The sequence below is a fragment of the Phocoena sinus genome, chromosome 11, assembly GCF_008692025.1.
Source record: "Phocoena sinus isolate mPhoSin1 chromosome 11, mPhoSin1.pri, whole genome shotgun sequence".
In the NCBI taxonomy this organism is placed as follows: domain Eukaryota; kingdom Metazoa; phylum Chordata; class Mammalia; order Artiodactyla; family Phocoenidae; genus Phocoena; species Phocoena sinus.
Genome location: NC_045773.1, coordinates 94,307,278 through 94,329,454, shown reverse-complemented (window position 1 = coordinate 94,329,454; position 22,177 = coordinate 94,307,278). Strand labels below are relative to the sequence as shown.

Below are 22,177 nucleotides of genomic sequence, written 5' to 3'. Positions count from 1 at the left end.
GGGTTTCATGATGCCATATGCGTCTGCCCTAAAATAGTGTTGAGGGTCCTCTGAAGAAAAACTACCTAGCAGTTCTCTGTGTGTCAGCGGGACGATTGGAGAAGGAAAGGTGTGCTTGGCTGTTACACATATTTTGTATCAGATTTCTACTTGGCAGAATGCTAATTGTGTAACCTGGGGAATTTATTTCACTGTATTGAAATTCTGTTTCATGAAGCATAAAATGGAAATGATGGTTCCATCTTACAGTGTTGGTGTGATTGATTAAATGAGGTGATCTATAATATACAAATGCATCCCCACACATCCACACACACATTTGTCATTGATGTATTAGTCTTGATAGGCTAGATTAATCTTCAGTAAAAACAACTCCAAAATTTCAGTGACTTAAAGCAACACAAGTTCATTTTGCATACTATATGTCCCTTGCCTGTCAGCAGGCAGGTTCGTTTCACTCCATAACCCCAAAAGAAGCAGCAGCCATCACCTTGAACTTCAGCTCATCACACATAGGTCAGAACTGGTCACCCGGTTCCACCCACTCCCAAGGGGATCTAGATGTACAGACTGCAATCCAACCATGTACCTGAAGCCTGAAGATAGTAAATCAGAAATATTTGGAGGACAGTAGTAATGCCTACAATATTTGTCTTACGAAAATGAGATAGTATTGTAGTCAGTTCTCTGGACGTTAATTTTCTTATTAACAATGCATTGTGGAAATCCTTCCAAGCCAACTTGTTTAAATATAACTCATTATTTTTAGTGGCATCATGCTATAAACATACTATAATCTATGCAGCCATTTCTTTATTGGTGGACTTTGTTTTATTCCATTGCAATATAAACACACCTATGTTATATTTATAACATCTTTATACTCTGGGGCTTTTCTTTCTATAAGCTAAATATCCAGAAGGATCTAAATCTACCCAGATTAACCTGGTTCAGAAAGGAAAGCATAAGGCTATGTGTATAAGCCTATAAGTCTCAGTTTAAATGGGATTTGTCATTTGCAGCAAAATGTAAAGAAACTAAATAGTTCAGAACAACAGACCCCTCACTTAACTAAACTTCAACAATCCACAACCTGTACCTATCTATCCTCTCTTTTACCCTGGGAATAAGCAGAAATATCCGATCCCAAATTTTTAAATTTAGACTAAGAGCCTTCTTTGGACACTGGCAATACAGCCTTTAAAGACGCCTGACTTGAACAAGACTTTGCAAAAAATGTCCTGCCTTCTTTGATCAGTCACAGAAATTCTGTTCACTCTGAAAGCATGGCCCATTATGGAGAAGATCCTCTTATTTGGACTAAAGAACTAGACCACTCCAGTCCTCTTCCCACCCACGGCAATGCAGAAAAAGAAAGAAACATTCCAAAATAACACCGTCATCAAGAAACTACAGGAGTTCACTCTGATGATTTCCCCTTGATCACCTCTTTTTCCACCTGTTTTGTGTAACTGCTTCCAATCTCCCCTTCTCATTAGGTTGCTATCTGCTAAGTATTTGCCGAACAATTTGCACAGAACAATCCCTTAGTAAGCATAATTATCACAAGCCTAGAAGGAAAATTGCTTTCTATTCAGAGTTTTAGGAGAAAAATAGAAAAAACAAATCCTTAGCTAAAATTAAAAAAATCACACGCACACCAAAAAACTGCTCACATCATTTAGATGTCTTTATATTTTTAAGAGCTTAAGTTCTAAAAACAGATATGAAATTGTTTCTTCAAACCTACTGTCCACTGACCTCTTCCTGGCTCTTATACCAAAAACCCATCAGGTTGGATTAAGAAATAATAAGGGAAAAGCTTGGGCCAAAAGAACTTTTGCTATAGGCTCTTAAACACAGTTTAAAGAAAAACATTGGGGTAGAAAGACTTCTTTTAGGAGAATCAAGGCTTGCCAATTGTACAGATGGTTTCTAACCTCTATCTGCAGGAGTGATATACAAAATATTTAATAACTAGACTTGGCAAGAGTCAAAGAGCCTATTAGAAAAAGATATCAGCCATAAACAATCCATACAGCTGTACCAGTGCACAGGGCTGAATATGAGCTCTACCGATACATCACTGAATTGCCTGAAGAATTTTTACCAGTCTCCCACAGCAAGCTCTGATCACTTCTCCTTGCTCAGAATATAAATGCCGTATACTAAATGTAAAAAAGCCTGGAAGCTGTATCCCCGTCTTAAATGACAGTCTACTTGCATTCCATTTCATACTTCCATTCCAGCATCAGCAAAAATAGAAACAAAACACTAAAACAAAAACAACATACACACACACACACATACACACACACACAGACGTAGAAGTAATGTTGCACAATTCTGTGTTCGTGATCCATTTGGAAGTAATTTTTAAAGCTGTTCTTAAATTTGTACTATGTAGATTAGCTTACAGTTCTGGCTTTAACATAGTACACATTTAGATCAAACTTAGAAAAGAATAGATGCTATTCCTCTGTGAGAAATATAACAGATGCTCTTCTTATATGAATTAATAATTAGGGAGTGTGTTAGTTCTCTAGGACTGCTGTAACAAACTGCCACGAAGTTGGTGGCTTAAAGCAACAGGCATTTATCTTCTCGCAGTTCTGGAGACCAGTTCTGTCTCTCCTCTGTGTGTCTTTAATAAGGACACTTGCCGTTGGATTTAGGGTCCACCCAGATGATCCAGGAAGATCTCCTTACCATGAGATCCTTAATTAAATTACATCTGCAAAGAACCTTTTTTCCAAATAAAGTCATATTCATGGATTCCAGGGATTTCACATGGACATATCTTTTGGGGGCCACCATTCAACCCACCGTAGGGAAGATAGGAACAAGAAAGGAGACGGACAGATGGACAGAAGCAGGAAGAAAATTTATCAGATAGCTTGAGTTTAAATCAAAGAAAAAAAATTAAGGAAGAAAAAAAGTGTTTAATCTTTTCTTCCATCAGATACGTATAGTGATATTCTTCTAAGTACATCCCTCTTTGAATGGTTCCACTGCTTTGTCTTGTATTGACACTATTTTGTATTTTGACTCTTTTTCATAAGAGTTAAAGCACTATATGAGCATTTCCAAATTTCTACCCTTAACTTTGATTCTGACTTCCTTTGAGCCTAGTAACTGTTGAGCATTAAAAGTAGGATGGAGCACAGACAAGCAGAAAGCAGAATAAAATCTCAGTCTGCAGTTGCCTTCCCATCCTCATAATGGCCGCGTCTTCTGGAGAGCTCAGTTTTCACCCCCTGCCTTGCTGAGTGTGACTCTCCTGCCAGACTAATGACCATCCTTGACTATCCCCTCCCCCACTATGAACTCCTTCTAGCCAATGAGCTTGTCTTCACCCCACTGCCACCACCACTCCCACCATTCTGACCCCAACTGGTGCTGATGAACTTTCCCGGGGAAATTCTCCTTCATCAACTCCATCTCGTCCACATTAAATCACTGCAGAACTCCCTTTACACACACTCACGCCCAGATAGTAACTGTACTTTTCTCCATGGCTGCTCCTAATTATAAGTTTACACACATGTTTTCAGTTGGGTGTGTTGCGTTATATGTCCTTTCATTGAGTGCATCCTCTCTCCTCTTCAATTTTGAGTTCTGCAAGATCAGGGGTCCTATCTGCTACTTTCTTCAGAATCAAAAAATGTGCTCCACTGGTAGGCAATTCATACTATTACCGGGCTTGATTCCTAGCAGGTGCTCGTCAAACCTTAACGTGCCTCTGAACCACCAGGAGGATCTGTTAAGATGCAGATTCTGGGGTAGAGCTTGAGAGGCTGCATTTCTTCTATCCCATGTAGATCATCTGGGTAAAACAGCACATGCAAGTTACACGGGCTCTGTGTTGAGAACCCCTGAGGTAGGTGATAGAAACGCTCTGGACTGTCTTTCCCTTCAATGTTTCCCTCCTTTCTCTTAAAAGGCAAAAAAAATGCCACAATACCATCTATATTTTCCAAGAATGCCGTAGGACGACCATTTATTTTCTCCCACTGTCAATACAGGGAGATGATTATCAAAGGCAGCAATAAAGCTGAGCCGTAATTACAAGGATCATAATTAATCACAGGTTTGTCTTATGGGATGCGACGAACACAGACTCTGTGTGACGTGTCTTGGCATCGAGAGCTATAGGGACATTAGAGTAACGCGTGGCAGGAGGCGGCTTTCCTGAGGCAGCATTCAGGGTACAGAGCAGGATCAAGAAAAAAAATGTCAGATGTGTGCACACCTGTTCTGCCTGCTGCGGGTCAGAGGAAAGGGGGTGCTGGCAGCCACCAGACACAGGCATATTCTTCCAAACTGCAGCCAGCACTAAGGTACGTTCCCCTCTCCACCCACTTTCTGTTGTAACCATAGAAGACTGGGCTTCTCAGCTTTCAAATTCAGGCCGAGACACTAACATTCGTACCTTCTAAGAGGAGCAAGGTCTTGTAGAACTTGCAGCACTGATGGAAACGTTCTACCACCTGGCCCGCCTAATACAGTAGCCACTACGTACATGTGACTGTTGGGCACTTGAAGTGTACCAATGCAACTGAGGCACTGAGATTTAATCTCATTTAATTTTAATTTATTAAAATGTGGATATCCACATGAGGCTAGTGGATACCATTACTGGCCAGCATAGTTAGAAGCTGCAGATTCAGGGAAGACTCTAGGAAGATGAACCACCGAACAAGGGGACAGCTCTCTGAGGTTCACCTTAGGCCACTACACACTAAACCCGAGTAAAGAGCCCCCGAGCTGCAGGGCATCACCATCAACATTTGAGACTAAGCTGGTGGTCGTGTCAGTGTTCTCTCTACTACATCATAACTTGGCCAGTTAAGACAGAGACACCTGAGCTCTCAGGTGTGGTTTAGTATTCAGCAAGCGAATAAGACTGCTTTGGGCTCCGTTGTTTTAATAAGACCCTGCAGGGTTTCTGCAGGTCTGTTGTTCTTATCTGTGGGCAGAGAGGTGGGAAAGGCATGCAATTTTAAAAACCTCGTTTAAGAAAAAGATGTATATATATATTTTTCTTTTCAGAAGGTAGTTAAGAGGTGATACAATTTGGGAGAGGGATCTAGGATTTGAAAAAGAGAATAAGAAATATTTGCCCAAAACACAATGCAATAAATTCCCTCATACACTTCTCCAGCAGAGCAAGTGCGTCCTTGGCCACCTCTAAGATGAGGCTTATAATCAGTCAGGGACCAACTGATGTGAATGTGAGATGAGAAAAAACTGAGATTTATCTGTGGCTGCTTTGGCTGGTAATCCAGGCGAGAAGGGAGGGGTCCCTGAAGGCCCCACTGGGCACAGGGAGAGACTGGGTTGTGATGTAATTAAAGGCAGCAGAACTCTAACCCTAGGATCCCCTGACATCTCCTTCTAGAGCAGGCCATGGCAGCTGGACACCTGGTGTTCCTAACTACAGGATGCAAATGAAGCTTGGAATGTGCTGATTTGGGCAGAATGCTTTGCAGATGAGAAGTAATGTAAATGACCGGGTGGGAGAATTGTGGTGATCAGAGCATATTATAACACAGTAATTTAATACCCGCAGTGGGTGGTTGACTCACTTCTCTATGGGGTGAGTTGTATGTGTAGAATTTGCCCAGTGGGAGGAGTAGCAATGACCTGCCTTTTGTGGTAGTGGAAGACACAGGGTATTATGAAATTCACTTTGGAGAAGTTCCTGGAAACAACTGGTGGTGATATCTCATCCTTTAACTGACACTGTTTCAATGTCTGGAAAGGAGGGCAAGGGTTCACAGGGAATGGGGTGTGGAGGGAATAACAGGCGTGGTGTCAGGCACACCTGGCTGTAAACACCTGTTTCCCCACTTAGGCTTTGCATCAAGATCACCTGGGGAACTTGTTAAAACTACAGGTTCCTGAGCCCTGCACTGACCTTCTAAGCCAGGATCTCAGGCCTTGAGGCCCCCAAAGTCTCTTTTTAAAATAAGCACACAAGGTGATTGTGCTACGAGGATTCTCTAAGCCTTAGCTCTCCAAAAAGTGATGTAGGATTCACAATACCGGAGTCAGGATTAATTGTGTAGATATAGCGTCATTTAAAAAAGAAGAACAGGAAACATGCAGATCAAAGGCTCGATAACTTGTAGCTGTTATTATTATTGAGCCATGGGTTTGCCTTAAGACACTGTTCTTTCTTTAGAGCTTTCAATTGATGTCATTTGCCTTGCTAAGCCTTATTCACGGTGTTAAGACAGCGGGGAATCTTCAGCCAAATTAGCTGGGATCGCAAAGTTGCAAGTTGTCGTTCCTGAGGATTGACGAAAGCAGCCTTTTCTGTCCCTTTTCGCTCTAAGTTTTAATGATACTGGTGTAAGGCCGCCCTTCAGGTCGGGGAATCTCTATTGAACGTGAAAACATCAATTGTGTTGTAACAGGTTGTCGGCTCCAGTGAAAGTCAAGGGCTGTGGGTTGGACCCACCCGAGAATGGTAATCTGTTCTGGTCCCAGAGAGGCGCTTGCACCCCGAGGGCTCCCAGCGTAGCAGCCTTCTGTGTGGTGTATCTTGCTTTCATTTGGCAGCGGGAGGCTCGAGGAAAAGGGGGAGGGGAGGCTAGCGTTCTGCCCTGCAGCTCGAAGAGAGCGAAGGTAGCTGCAAACCCGGCAGGCTCAGGTCGCTGGCGCTGAGACTTAGGGAGGGTGGGGCTGCCGGTGGAGGATGCGTGCGTGAGGCCACGGGAGAGGCGGGAGTGGAGCATCCCAGGTGGGACCGCTGAGTGCCTTCCGGAAACCCTACTCGGGCCTCGGGATCCGGATTGGCTCGGGCAGGGAGGTCGGCGAGGTCAAGCCCCTTTCGGCGCCTTCTTCTGACCCGCCCCGCCGCGGTCGCGCGGCTGTAGAGACGCGCGTGCGGGGCGTGGCAGGGGCATGCTGGCCAGGCGGCGGGGCACGAGTGGCAGCGCGCGGGGGCCGGAGCAGCGTCCGGCCCGGGACGGCCGGGGGCCGGATGGCGGAGCCCACGCGCACCGCGGAGCCGGGGAGGTTTGCGCTCCGCTCGCCGCGCTGCAGGGAGGGCGCGGTGCCAGGCGCGAGCTCCCAGAGACCCAAAAAGAAAGCTTTTTATTTGCTGAGTTTGAAGCCCCTGAAGGAGCCCGCCCCCAACGACAACAACAACAACGTGTCCTTTGTGATCCATTGTCAACTAGGCAAGGAGATCAAACACATTTGCAGCAACTGCAGTCGTGGGGAGGACGCCCGGGACGGTGAGTGCCGGGGCGCGTCGGGGCGGCGGCGAGCGCGGGAGGCGGCTGTGCCGGTCTCCAGTTTGGGGGCGCCTCCGGCGTCTCTGCCCCGAGAACTGCGGGGACGTCCGCCTTCTACCCGGGCGTGACGCCCGCCTGTCCGGCACTTTGCAGAGTGACGCCCGGAGCCAAACCCGGACCGTGTCCGTGCACAGACCATTGATGGAAATGCTCCCCTACAGGAGGGGTTTGAAACAGTTAAAGCGGCAACTCTGGGATTTTTCTCTTGGGGAAGGTGGGGCTTTAGGGGCTTCACCAGGGGCAAGATTATTAGCTTTAAGAAGATGCTTCCGCCAGTTTTCTTAGCTTTCTGGGCTTCTTAGCTGTTCTCCCATCGTTGCGTTAGGATAGGATATAAGCTTTGCTGGGCTGCGTTACAGATGTGGCCTTCGGGTGGATTCACTTTGGAGCGGTGGTTGGGCCTCGGCCACAGCGCCCTGGAGACTAGACTTGTGGAGTTGTTGAATGATGTCCGCTCCGAGTGGAACATGGCCGGGATTTTGGGAGCGCCGCCGCTGGCCCCTCTTGCACTAATGCCTAAGGGCCAAAATGTGGGAGGTGGGGGAGGAGCGGCGGCGGCTTTCTCCAGGTGTGCCCTGCGAGCCCAAGAGCTCCCTCCGAACGGTCCGGAGCGGGGCGGTGAAAGGGGGCCGGGCTGCCGGCGGCTCTGGGCAGAAGGCGCCACGGAGGAGGGACGGCGTTGCGCGGACCGGGCAGAAGCCTCCGCAGACGTGGACGCGGCTGCGGGGCGGTGCATTTCCCAGGCAGTTCGAAGCAGCTCAAAGAGCAGACGCCGGAGGGCCACTGTGAAGGTCTCTGAAAAGTTTTAGGCAGCAGGTTTTGCAGGGAAAGCATTAGCTACTGGCCAGCCTGAAGCTCATCGCCTGCCTTGCCACTCACACCTGCTTAGGCAGGCAGATTTTTTCCTATCCACCAGGCCGCTTCGCTTGTTGCCTTCGGAAGAACGCGTTATCACTTAGAATTTCTCCGGTTCCTGCTGGCCTCTGAGGTGCAGCGTAATGAAGCGACTGGTTTGGCTAATGTCTTTTCAGAATTAGAGTCCTGCTAGCGTAATTATACTTTTCTTTGATTAAACAGCCAGAGAGGCTGTGCAGGATGGCACTAGGCATCCGAGGGGAAAATCGTGCAGGAGGAAGGAAGCACACAAAACACGCTGAGGCAGCTCCGGTTAGGTTTGGGGGAGGATATCTGTTTATGAGAAGCACACGCTGACATGTGTTTGGTCCTTTGGTTACTCTATAAGCTGCGGACGCCTAGGGAATATGAATGGATTAATGGGGCGATCTAAAGCCAGACCCTTACCATCTAATGTAATAGAGCATGAGATGCAGGCTAAAATATTTATTAAATGAGTCACTCTGATGACTGAATTGCTTCCCACATGGGCTACTTCCACAACCTTGGGGGTTTATTTAAATTAGGATCTCTGAACGTTGCTACAGTAAGGAAAGGTCTGTAGCTACACTCAAGGATGTGTGTCCATGTGTGTAATTATGAACACCACACTTCCGCTTCTAACACGCCTCATCTCTACCACCTCAAGCACTCCAGAATGTCTTAAGGGGCTACTTATGGATGTTCACATATTACCTGATAGGACTAAAGCATTTAATTTCAAAGGATTCTTGTTTAGGGGAGACCTCATGTTGTGGCACCTAATTTTTGCTGAATTCTACACTTGCTAATCCTGCCTTCCAGTGTGGGGTGTGCTTCGTTAGTCACTGAAATAAAATGAGGTCAGGAGCTTAACCCTTCTACTTTTACTGCCAGGGCCCAAAGCAGCACTGCCCACTGTGAAAGGAAAGGAAGTTCACATGAATTTCACTTTCTGCAGAGATTGACCTTGAATGATAGTTTGTCATGAGTGGATGTTCTGTGAGCTAAGCTCTCCAGAAGCTGTTTTCAATTTGAGTCATCTTGTCTGCATGCCAGGAGAGCCAGCTCTTTTAAAGGAAATGTGTAGTAAAGATTGTAGTAATGCTCACAGATTCGGTAGGGCTCCGTAGAGGAGGACATTTCTTGCGGTGGGGTGTACCTGCATTGTGTCCAGCGCCATAAATGTGTTAGGTTTCTCCTCAGCACCACTGAGGTCATTTAGTCGCAATCAAGGACAAAACTGATCCGGCTGGAAAGCCCTCCCTTGAAGTTTTATGCAGGGAAAATTTTATAGAGGCGTTGCTCACTGAGTCTCGTTCTTAATTTCCTCATATATAAAATATATTGAAACATATTTAAAGCATGTTTTAATAACTTTCAGCCTGAAGACGATCTATAACTAAAAGTATTTGGCTGATATAGAATAAATTTTAAAAGAAAGCATATCCCTGGCTCAGTGAACATATGAAAGTTGAAATTATATTTTGGCACTTGCCATTTTACTTCAGAGTATTTTTTTTAAGTTCCGGGTGTCCACTAACTAGTACCAAAGATGCTTTGCTGACCTTAGTTTTAAGTAGAAAATTACTTTAAAAAATTGTAGAATACAATTCACCATTAACGGCCAAAGACAGTTTGTGTTTTCTTCACCTTTGCCGCTTTGGTTCAATACCGAAGCCATTTTCAGATGCGGAAACAAGCTTATGTAGCACTTTGGTGTAAAGGCCACAAACAAGTGAAGGGTAGAAAAAACACTGAAATCCTTCTCTGTTCGTCTTTGAAACTAAGGTGCTTTCCAGTGTGCCTCAAGTTGATTATTTTTTTATATGGCACCTATACTGAACGTAGAAAATTAAGTACTGTTTTGTGTGTGTGTCTGTGTTATATACATGTGCAGTCTTGATGAGCCAGGTTTATTAAGCTATAGAACTACACAATTTCCTAGTACCTTTACTTTTATCTCTGCCTTACATACTTGATAGAGAGGCTGGCATTGGTAGGAATAGAGAGGGAGAAATTTTTAGCTAAATAGATTAGAAGTTATGAACATAATAAAGCTGCAAGAGGGCTTCCCTGGTGGCGCAGTGGTTACAAATCCGCCTGCCAATGCAGGGGACACGGGTTTGAGCCCTGGTCCGGGAAGATCCCACATGCCGTGGAGCAACTAAGCCTGTGTGCCACAACTACTGAGCCTGTGCTCTAAAGCCCGGGAGCCACAACTACTGAGCCCGCGTGCCACAACTACTGAAGCCTGGGTGCCTAGAGCCCGTGCTCCGCAACAAGAGAAGCCACCACAATGAGAAGCCTGTGCACTGCAACGAAGAGTAGCCCCTGCTCGCTGCAACTAGAGAAAGCCTGCACGCAGCAACGAAGACCCAATGCAGCCAAAAATAAATAAATTAATTAAATAAAAAAGCTGCAAGAGACATAGCTAAAGTATCACCTAACTTATATTGGAAGTCAATAGGAGAATATGATTTAATTTACAAATAGTTAAAAATCAACTCTAGCGAGAAATCTAGTCTAGAAAACAAGGTATTTCTCTATATAATTTCATGTATATTTTCTATTCTTATTTGAATTCCTTTTGAGTCTATTAGTAGTGAGGAATTATTGTAGGAATTACAGTGTCATTAATTGTGTATTAAAATGTAATTTCAAGTAATTTTTAATAGAAATGAAACATTTTAAAAACAGTTTTTAGAAATATTTTGAAGCCTCTGTCTTATAGTGGCCTGTTTAAAAAGTAATCAAATGATAGATTTAGAAACAAGACATATATATATATATTTTTAACATCTTTATTGGAGTATAATTGCTTTACGATGTTGTGTTAGTTTCTGCTTTATAACAAAGTGAATCAGCTATACATATATCCCCATATCTCCTCCCTCTTGCGTCTCCCTCCCACCCTCCCTATGCCACCCCTCTAGGTGGTCACAAAGCACTGAGCTGATCTCCCTGTGCTATATGGCTGCTTCCCACTAGCTATCTATTTTACATTTGGTAGTGTATATATGTCAGTGCCACTCTCTCACTTGGTCCCAGCTTCTCCTTCTCCCTCCCCGCATCCTCAAGTCCATTCTCTACATCTGCGTCTTTATTCCTGTCCTGCCCCTAGGTTCTTCATGACCATTTTTCTTCCTTTTTCTTAGATTCCATGTATATGTGTTAGCATACGGTATTTGTTTTTCCCTTTCTGACTTACTTCACTCTGTATGACAGACTCTAGGTCCATCCCCCTCACTACAAATAACTCAATTTTGTTTCTTTTTAGGGCTGAGTAATATTCCATTGTATATATGTGCCACATCTTCTTTATCCATTCATCTGTCGATGGACACTAAGGTTTCTTCCATGTCCTGGCTATTGTAAATAGTGCTGCAATGAACAGTGTGGTACATGTTTCTTCTTGAATTATGGTTTTCTCAGGGTATATGCCCAGCAGTGAGATTGCTGGGTCGTATGGTAGTTCTACTTTTAGTTTTTTAAGGAAACTCCATACTGTTCCCCATAGTGGCTGTATTAATTTACATTCCCACCAGCAGTGCTAGAGGGTTCCCTTTTCTCCACATCCTCTCCAGCATTTATTGTTTGTAGATTTTTTGATGATGGCCATTCTGACGGTGTGAGGTGATACCACACTGTGGTTTTGATTTGCATTTCTCTAACGATTAGTGACGTTAAGCATCCTTTCATGTGTTTGTTGGCAATCTGTATGTCTTCTTTGGAGAAATGTCTATTTAGCTCTTCTGCCCATTTTTGGATTGGGTTTTTTTTTGATATTGAGCTGCATAAGCTACTTGTATATTTTGGAGATTAATCCTTTGTCAGTTGCTTCGTTTGCAAATATTTTCTCCCATTCTGAGGTCTGTCTTTTTGTCTTGTTTATAGTTTCCTTTGCTGTGCAAAAGCTTTTAAGTTTGATTAGGTCCCACTTGTTTCTTTTTGTTTTCGTTTCCATTTCTCTAGGAGGTGGGTCAAAAAGGATCTTGCTGTGATTTATGTCATAGAGTGTTCTGCCTATATTTTCCTCTGAGTTTTATAGTGTCTGGCCTTACATTTAGGTTTTTTATCCGTTTTGAGTTTATTCTTGTGTATGGTGTTGAAACAAGACATTGATTGTAGCTGCTACTCAGTGCCTTTTACATGTGATTAATCAATATTTCAAGGTTGTTTTCATTTCACTAAATATGATTTCTATTCTTCAAATATTCGTAGACAAATTCACTAATCCGTTGACTCACTAGATGCATTTCCAGATTTTGTTTTCGGACTTTGAAATATTTCACACGTTATTCTAATGGATTCCAATGTGAACTTTTAGAACAAAAACAATTTGCCATAATACTTCTCTGTTACTCTGTAGGGTTCGTTCCACAAGACAGCTTTTTAGAAAAGAATGCCTTACGAGTTTCTGTGGGTCAAATCCTTCTTTTTGCAGATGAGAAAACAGAGGTACATAAAGGTTAGGTGAGCAGTCCTCCAAAATTCAGCCACCATTTGGTGTCAGGGCTACTAACAGCACTGTTCCTTCATGAAGAAGTTTCTAGTGGTGGTCCAGAGGGGGCCTCCTGGAACCTCACTGCCTGTTTTCAAATAATGGCTCCTCCACTTGCTAGCTGGGTGACTTTAGGACACCACGATATTATCTACAGCATGGCGTTGTGAGGATTAAATGAGATAATTAGCACAAAGCACTTAGCATGGTGCCTGGCAAGAGAAAGTGCTGGAGAAATATTAGCTGTGATTACCATCGTCTGTATTGTTACTGCCAAGTTCAATTTTGTCTTGGATTTTTCCTCCTGCTCTTGTGTGCTCTTTGGTCTCTTCCGTAATTAAACATCCCTGGATTGGGTCCAAGATGAACGCACCAATTCTACTCTGTATTTAACAGTGAAAACATATTTCTAATAAAAGCAAGTAAAAGTGAGGTTGGGGAAGAGCCCCTTCAACATTGTGCATGTCAAAAGTATTTTGTTGTGCTGGTTTTAGAATTTTAACAATCATGACCAGTTCATTCTAGATGAAAGGGCTCACGTATATGTCTAAATTTACAATGACTAAGCACTTTTTGGTCAGTCGGGTATTCCAGAAAATAGGCAAGGTGAGATCCAGTTGTTTCTCCGGAAGAGGAATAGTGAACAGCTGGATGAAGTATTGTTACTGTTGTACTGTATTGTTCTCCAGAACAATAATTACTGGAGAATTCTATCGACATGGGCCCAATGGACACTGAGAGTAAGAGGGACAGCTAGGGAAGATGTGACCTGAAGCAAGGGGTAGAGGCGGGAAACGGCTTCCATGAAGTCAGGAGAGCTTAGGAAAGGCTCTAACTTGGGCAGCTGTAAAGGTTGTTTGGAACCCTGAAAAGAAAAGCGTGTGCTCAGACAGTAGTGAAGAGAGTGAAGAAGGGCTTAGTGGGGTGTTAGGAAGAGGTGTAAAGAGGGGGGGAATTCTAATGAAGGTGGGCTCTTAAAATTCTGCTAAAGTATCCACATACAATCGTCCCTCAGTATCTGTTGGGGATCGGTTTCAGGCACCCTCTGCAGGTACCCAAATCCAGGGATGCTTACATCCCTTATATAAACTGGCCAGTGCAATGAATACAGCCCACCCTCCACATCTGTGGGTTTTGCATCTGCGGATACAGAGGGCAGACTGTACTCACACAACTGACCTATTGATTGATTCTCTTATGTTTGCTTATAAAATTAGCAGGTTGTGTGTGCAGGGCCCCCTCAGATACCAAGAGGTACAATAACCAGTTGTTGCCTTTGAAGAATCGACCTTAGAGCAGCAGGAAAGTAAACTGCTAAATTATTGGAGGAAGCCATTAACTGTGTGAGTAAGGTAGGAGGGCTTCCCAGAGGAGGTGATATTTGCACTAGGGCCTAATGGAGGAGTTTTCTCAGATAAATAAGGAAGGGCATTTTGGTAAGAAAAAAAAAAAGCAAATGGTTTAAGTTGCAAAAGAGCATAGCTTGCCCAGAAAAGGGGAGAAGTTCAGCAGGTAGAATTGGTGGAATGTAGGGAAAAATGACATGAGGTAGTCTAGAAACATATGTAGGGGCAATTCTTCATTTTTTTTCCCATGATATATTTCTGCAGCAATTTTATGTGCCAGGTTAAGCATTGGGAATATAAAAATCAGTAAGATAGCATGGTCTTTGTGCTCAAAGATCTTAAATGTAGCACAGGGACATAGGTAGACCGATACATGCACAGTTTTAAAAGTGTTTGAGAGTCCGCCTGCCGATGCAGGGGACGTGGGTTCGTGCCCCGGTCCGGGAAAATCAGCCATGGCCGCTGAGCCTGCGCGTCCGGAGCCTGTGCTCCTCCACGGGAGAGGCCACAACAGTGAGAGGCCCACGTACCGCCAAAAAAAAAAAAAATGTTTGAGAGAGGTAGGTGTGTGGTTTTTTTTTAAATAAATTTATTTATTTATTTATGGCTGCATTGGGTCTCATTGCTGCGCACGGGCTTTCTCTAGTTGCGGTGCGTGGGCTTCTCATTATGGTGGCTTCTCTTGTAGCAGAGCATGGGCTCTAGGCGTGTGGGCTTCAGTAGTTGTGGCACATGGGCTCAGTAGCTGTGGCTCACGGGCTCTAGAGCACAGGCCCAGTAGTTGTGGCTCATGGGCTTAGTTGCTCCACGGCATGTGGGATCTTCCCGGACGGCTTGATCCTGTGGCCCCTGCACTGGCAGGTGGATTCTTAACCACTGCACCACCAGGGAAGCCCGAGGCAGGTGTTTTGGAGGCAGAAAGTAGAGAGTGTCAGGCCCGACTTGGGCAAGAGGGAAATCAGGGAAATCCTGGTACAGTTTATGAAGGAGTTCATATTTCATTCAGTGAGCACTGTAAAAGTATTAATAAACAGAAGTCTCAATTAAGTAGAGCTGGGAGACCGGACAGGGGAGCTTTCATGCCCTGGGAGAATAGCAGAGCCCAACAGGAAAAAGAAAGTCTCCTCTTCTTGCCTGGCAAGGATTCAGCCAATGAAAAGCCAGGGACTCTTTGTTTACTAAGCCCTCCCAACTTCCTTTTCCCTTCTATAAAAGCATCCTCCTTTCCTTGATGTTTGGGGACCTTCACAGGTTGTAGACTCCCAGTTGCATTTCTCTGCTGATCCTGAATAAATCCATCTTTTTGCTGGAGAAGTGACTGGCAGTCTGTCTGTTTTAGGTCAGCTACACTGAAGGTAGCACAGGGATTTTTAAGCAGAGGTAGCATGATTAAATTACCTAAAAAAAACCAACAACTAAACTTATAAAAAATTATGAAAAACATATACAAAAGTATACAGGAGAGATAATCTCTATAGATTCATCAGCTACATCCCCCCACTCCTATATTATATTGGAGCAAATTTGAGTAGGTTTTTGTGATGGTGTTGCTGGTAGAGCTTAAGCAGGGACCAGACGAGAAAGGGCCTGGGTCCAACACTCATAGCCAAGAAAGGTCATTTCAAGACCTTAAGCGGTAAGTGTCAAAAGACCAAGATTCTGTTATTCTGTTACAGACTCATAAAAAGGCCCAGTAACACTTTCAAGCGCCAGCAATTCAAAGTCAGTTTGCCTTATTTTCAGCATAACTTTGAGCTCATATGTAATTTTGCAAATGATTTCCCCTTCTGCTCTAATATCTTTCTGACTTATAGACATCTATAAATATTCACTCAGTTTAGGAGAAGAAATGTTTAAAATATTTGTAAAATCTATAGCTTAAAATATACCCATATGTCTAAAGGAAATTTAAAAAGATCAGTAGATAAAATATACACATACAACTGTATTGAGAGGGGAAGGATCAAAACTTGTTTGCTAGCCCCAAATAGTCATTTCTGTAGTTTGCTAGTTAATCCAAATGGTAAGAACTTTTTGGACGTGAATAGGTGTTTATAGAGTTTGAAGACATGGCTGAAAGGAGGGGACATGATTTGATTTTTGTGTAGGTTGTAAAATAGGGGTCCAGTTTAATTTCTTTTGCTTGTAGCTGTTCAGTTTTCCATTTATGAAAAATGTATACTCTTTGGCTATACTACCCTGTATATATATATATATATATATATATACCCTGTATACTCTTGGCTATACTATGACACATTCTGCTTATCCACTGATCAGTTGATGGTGATTTGTGTTGTTTCCATTTTTTGGCTATTATGAATAGTTCTTCTTTGAGCATTTATGTACAAGTTTTAGTGTAGATGTATGTTTTCTTTTGGGTATATACCTAGGGGTAGAATTGCTGGATCATCTGGTAACACCATGTTTAACCATTTGAGGAGCTGCCAGGTTCTTTTTCAAAGTGGCTGCACCATTCATTGTATGTTCCCAACAGCAGTGAAGATGAAGTCCCATTTCCAATGATTTTCATTATCTGTGTTTTGGATTTTTGTCGCCCTGGAGGATTAAGAGAGAGTGAGAAGGTTCTGAGTTGATGGTCAAGAAGAGAGTTGATTCGGTCTGTTTAAGAAAACCGATAAGTTTAGAAAACGTAGACACATAACTCTATGTTACACTTTATAATTTGCACATATTATTTCCTTGTAATCATCAAATTTCCTTTTAAGCTTGGAAATACTATTGTGACCGTTTTAGGGAGGAGGGAACAGAGGATCAGTGGTCATGGCTTCCTCCGTGTCACCTGCTTTTGCTACTGTACCTGGGCCATCCCTCTGCTTCCATCTCTGCAGCCATGGTTGGCTGCTTCTGAGATGTGAACCTCTAAGAAGAGACTACTTGTTTTGGCCAATGAGGTTTAACAACTTAAAGGGATTAATTAAATATGAAAGTGATTCTTTCAGGAAATTTCAGGTAAAAAGGAACACCAAAAGAAAACTGTCAGTTCATTAAAAAGCGCAAGAGGAAATTACATGGTGGAGAGTGTGTTTGGTTAGAATTGGGAAACCTCAGGGGCCGCTGATACCCTCTATCTGCTCTCAAGTCACCTCTGTCCTGAGTTTCTTCCACATGTGAGATAATTATTTCTCTTCCCTGAAGATGTTGCGATGCCTAAAACCCATCTAGATCAGGGGTTGGTAAGCAGTGATCCCTGAGCCCTCCCTCTGTTTTTGTAGTCGAGAATGTTTTTCTTTTTTTTTTTTCGATTACAAACGGCTGACAGAAATCGAAAGAAGAAGAATATTTCATGACACAAGACACTCATATGAAATTCAGATGTCAGTGTCCATAAATAAAATTTTGTTGGAGCACAGCCATGCGTAATCGTTTGCGTACAGTCTATGGTGGCTTTTGCACCAGAGCTGCAGAGTTGAGGGGCTGCAGCAAAGAGCCGCACACCCTCAAATATTTCATTTCTGGCTTGTATCAGAAAAATTTTGCTGACCCCTGATACATCACAGTTCCTATAATTAGGAGATACCGATACTGACCATTTTAACACCACATCTAATCTTAGGATTGAAAGGGACTCAATCACATCTCAGTGTCATTCACCAGAACTGCAGTTTTAGTCCTTTTCAAAGGCTAAATGATGTCCTAGTGTACGCAGAGGGACAGATTTAAAATGCAAATGAAGCTAAAAAGAAACAACAACTCCGAATGGGGTTTGTGGAGTATCTTTCCTTTCCCCACTCCTACTCTGACCTTTATGTGGGTTTCAGGCTGGCACATGTGACAAAAGGGCATGGATTTCTAATCCCCACCTAAGAGCTAACCATCCTGACTCTGCTTTTGTTTCGGTGTGAACTTTAGAACAATCGCCTCTGCTATTTTGGTAGATGGAGATTTGCCTCCATAGTAATTATTTTGCAACCCACAAAAGTAATTATAAAATCAAATAATTAGCTTCTAAACAAGCTGTAACCCCGGCAGTGACTCTTGGGAGGGGAACAAAGTTCCTGTTCTTTAATTTTCACTTTTAGGACTGTCACCTTCTGCTTCCCTTGCCCCCCTACCTCAGTTCTTGAGTTATTTTAAGTCGAGTAGCAGTCTTCAATGAAGCATTAGCTGCTTTTGAGGCAACCATCTTAAACAGTAGTACTGCTCCAAGGTTATGAGTGGAAAGACAGGGAAGCAAGCTAGAAAAAGGAAAAGCAAAGCCTGATTTAATTCTTCCAGTAATAGGAAATCAACTTTAAAAAAGGAATAACAGCCTACCAGACTCGGTGCCTGGCTGGTTGGAATAACTGGGACCTGCATTGTAGTGAGGCCTCCAGATTCTGAAGGTGTTCTCAGGAAGAGTTGGCACCACAATTTCCTGGCACTAAGTGAGGAATGCAATCTGCCACGCAGTTAGCGACCATCCATCACTGACGGACTGGGCACATACCAGAACTGCCTATTTCTTGAGAGACTTAGAGTCTGTTTACGGGCAAATGTTTGTCTAACACGTGCGGCAGATACTGTAGGTAATGTCTGTATGTTTGGAAACGTAGTTGTCTGATGAACTGGGCTGCTCCACGTGATGGAAGTGTGTCCAGAAGCAGATCTTGGCTACAGGCACCGTGATGGATTTGCTACATATTCAAGAAACGCCCCTTCCAGGGACTTCCCTGGTGGCGCAGTGGTTGAGAGTCCGCCTGCCGATACAGGGGACACGGGTTCGTGCCCCGGTCCGGGAAGATCCCACATGCCGCGGAGCGGCTGGGCCCGTGAGCCATGGCCGCTGAGCCTGTGCGTCCGGAGCCTGTGCTCCGCAACGGGAGAGGCCACAACGGTGAGAGGCCTGCGTACCGCAAAAAAAAAAAAAGAAAAGAATCTGCCTGCCAGTGCAGGGGACACGGGTTCGAGCCCTGGTCCACGAGGATCCCACATGCCGCAGAGCAACTAAGCCCGTGTGCCGCAATCACCGCAACGAGAAGCCCCTGCTCGCCACAACTAGAGGAAGCCTGTGCGCAGTAACGAAGACCCACGGCAGCCCAAAATAAATAAAAAAAAAAAAAAAAAAAAAAGAATCGCCCCTCCGAATCTCAGTAACTCACTGATTGATGGGTCCCTTCCCCAGCTCACTAAAAAAGCCAAACAAGCCACCGACAGGAGCTGATTATCCCCCAGATGAACACGCAGTGGACCTTTTTGCTTGCCCAAAGCCCTAATGTTTTCATAGCCAGAACGAATAGTATGCTGCAGTTTCCAACTAGCCATGATACGAATTTTTCATGCACTGTTAAGCAGGCTGTGGTCAGAACGCCACCACCCAAAGTAAAACTGAAGACAAAAGAACAGATTTTAATATATGCAGCTGAAGGAGCCCTTTGCAGGGGAAGTAGAAATGATGCGCTATTGGACCCCTCCCATCCTTGCCCCGGTCTTTGAGGTGGCATCAGGAACGTAAATGCAGATTTCTTGTGGTAAGACAATAGAAGTAGCTTGGAATACTGGTGAGTGTGGTAGTCGTTGGGCTGTGTGCCTAGGTTAATTTTTCAAGTTTTTCTAGAAGGCAGAAGAGGGAATACATAGAAAAAGGAGCATCTATGTTCAAGAAATAAAAGTAAAGACAAGAGACATAACCAAAGACAAGAGTTACTCTTTGGAAGAGGAAGCTTATGAGTATCTTGGAAGACTCCCATATATAAACCAGATAAAAGGGGGATTGCTGGTTTAGGCCGGGGGAGGGCCTGCCCTCACAGAGTGCCATAGAGTCCTAGAGCTTTCCAGAACCACAGTTTTAAAGTTGTTCTTTGCTCTACTTCATTTAGATGAGATACAGTGTAGAATGATGAATTACATTTCTACAAGGTAAACATCAGCTCTATAACTGGGGACATTATATCCCAAATTTTTATCCTGTGAAGATGATGAACATCTAATAGAGCAGCTTGTGACATAAATCAGGTATAACCAAATAAGGTGGAGGTTTTTCATGTGTACGTACATGGTACACCCTAGAATAGAGCTAATTTGGGGGAAAGTGTATATATTGGCTGCAGATCTGCATTACATCACATATAAATGGGTAGTAATATAACATCTTTAGCCTCAAATTATTTCACGAGGAATGTTTAATCTCGTGCCAACATTAATAATCACCTCTTTAAAAAAGGCAACTGCTCAAAATAAAATTGGATCAGGTGTACAGTCCTGTTTGCTTCCTCCTTAACATTGTTGATGGAACATTGTTGAAATTCACCATTGGATTTATAAGCAAGTGTTGAGGACCAAACAGGAATGACAGCATTTAAACCATAAGTAGATGGGTCAGTGTGTGTTACTAGCTCAAAGTACATAATTCGCCATGAATGAAATAACACAAATTTACTTTGAAAATATCATAGCCTAAATTACAGTAAGATTTAACTGGGAGGATTTCCACCATGCTTTTAGAAAGCAAACATGGCTTATTTTTTGTTTGTTTTTGGGTTTTTTTGGCGGTACGCGGGCCTCTCACTGTTGTGGCCTCTCCCATTACGGAGCGCAGGCTCAGCGGCCATGGCGCATGGGCTTAGTTGCTCCGCAGCAAGTGGGATCTTCCCGGACCGGGGCACAAACCCGCGTCCCCTGCATCCGCAGGCGGACTCTCAACCACTGCGCCACCAGGGAAGCCCCAACGTGGCTTATTTTTATTGCAAAATCCTAAGAGTGCAATTCCTGGCAGTGTTTACCAGAGAGAAGGAACTAGCAGCCTCCAGGGGAGGGTTAAGAAAACAAAGCATCCTCTGGGAATCCGGCCCCTAAGTCTTGGTGCCAGTAACCTTGGTACAAACTGGCCTCAGACAAATTTCACTCTTGGCCTTTGTTTTCCTTCTTGCGAAAAGGGGTGAAGGAGAGGAGGATCGCGCTTGTTTTTCCAGAGGGTGTTGAGAATATTCAGGAGGCTTCTGGAAAGTTTTCAAAAGTAGAAAACACAGGGGGTTTTGTGCTTTTAAATCCGTGGTGCTAGCTTCCACATTCTAAAGGGATGAAGGAAATGGGTTTCCCTTTTCTCCTTGTATTCTCCTCTCTGTTCGTGGTGATGGTTGGTGGAAGGATGGAGGACCAAAAAGGCTTCCTGGCTTGTGGGACTGGGAAAACAATAGTCACTTTCTCTCAAGGTCAAAGAGCAGAGGGACCCCCTGAGCTAGATGAACAGATGACTCTGCCATCTGCTTCTGCCTGCGTGTGGCCTCCCCCCATGCCCAGCCGAGCCCTTTTCAGACTTGCAGGTCACAGAGCTGTGAGCTCTGAAGAGCAGTCTCCTGAAGCCTATTCCAGAAACCCAAGTACCTTTGCCCATGGCCGGTCCCCCTGCCCGAAAGACAGCGGCTGCCCAGTCAAGCCAGAGGGGCTGGGCTGAGGCCCGTAAGGAATACAGATCCTCTTCAGAATTCAGTCCTCTGCCGTCTGACTAAGTCCATAGATATCACAGCGTTTTTTTAAGTGTACAAATACGTCCGTGACTTAGGCGTAAAAGATGTTAGAGTGGACTATGGACTAGTTAGGAAGCGGGTGGGAAAATCGGGGTACTTTGTACCTTCACCTTTGCTTTTAATTTACTCCTTTTGCTTCCTTATGGACGTGCAGGGCCCTATTTTGATGGGTTCCACCGACACAAAACTTTAAATTAGCCGTATTGCTTGTGGGAAAATAATTTTCTGCCTGGCATCTACGTATATGGAGGTCTGTACTCTTAGAACCAGTCCAAGGTAGCAAGGCAAAAAAAGACAAGTTCTCCCATGCCATTTAGAAATATGGCCTCTGCCCGAATTCCAGGGTGTGTGCCATTCCAACAGAGACCCGCGGAAGCACTGATCTTCCTGCCAAAGATGTCTTACGGTAAAGGAGGCTGTGTCACGCTTCTCTGCTACTGAGCTTCCCAAAGCAGCTCTGATTACAGAGGGAGAAATTTTAAAACTCAAGTTTTGAAGTTCAGTATTGGGAATTGTTGTCAACTTTAATGAGATATTTTCCAAAATGTGTTCCATAGAACACGTGCTCCATGGGATGGTAATAGATGGTATGTGAAAAATGTCAAGATCAAACTAACTTGGAAAACTGAGCTAATAAACAAAGTTAAGTAGATTGTTTTAATTTCTGAGCCCTTGGTGTGC

At 43.9% G+C, this 22,177-nt stretch overlaps 1 protein-coding gene across 1 annotated transcript in view; it reads left to right on the top strand.

Annotated features, from left to right (window-relative positions):
* The first annotated feature begins 6,991 nt into the window (after positions 1-6,991).
* The window catches only part of PHACTR1 (phosphatase and actin regulator 1), a 246,954-nt gene continuing 231,768 nt past the window's right edge, over positions 6,992-22,177 (top strand). The window contains exon 1 of the mRNA XM_032647345.1: positions 6,992-7,247. Coding sequence (XP_032503236.1) covers positions 6,992-7,247 — 256 coding nt within the window. The remainder of the gene's footprint in view (positions 7,248-22,177) is intronic.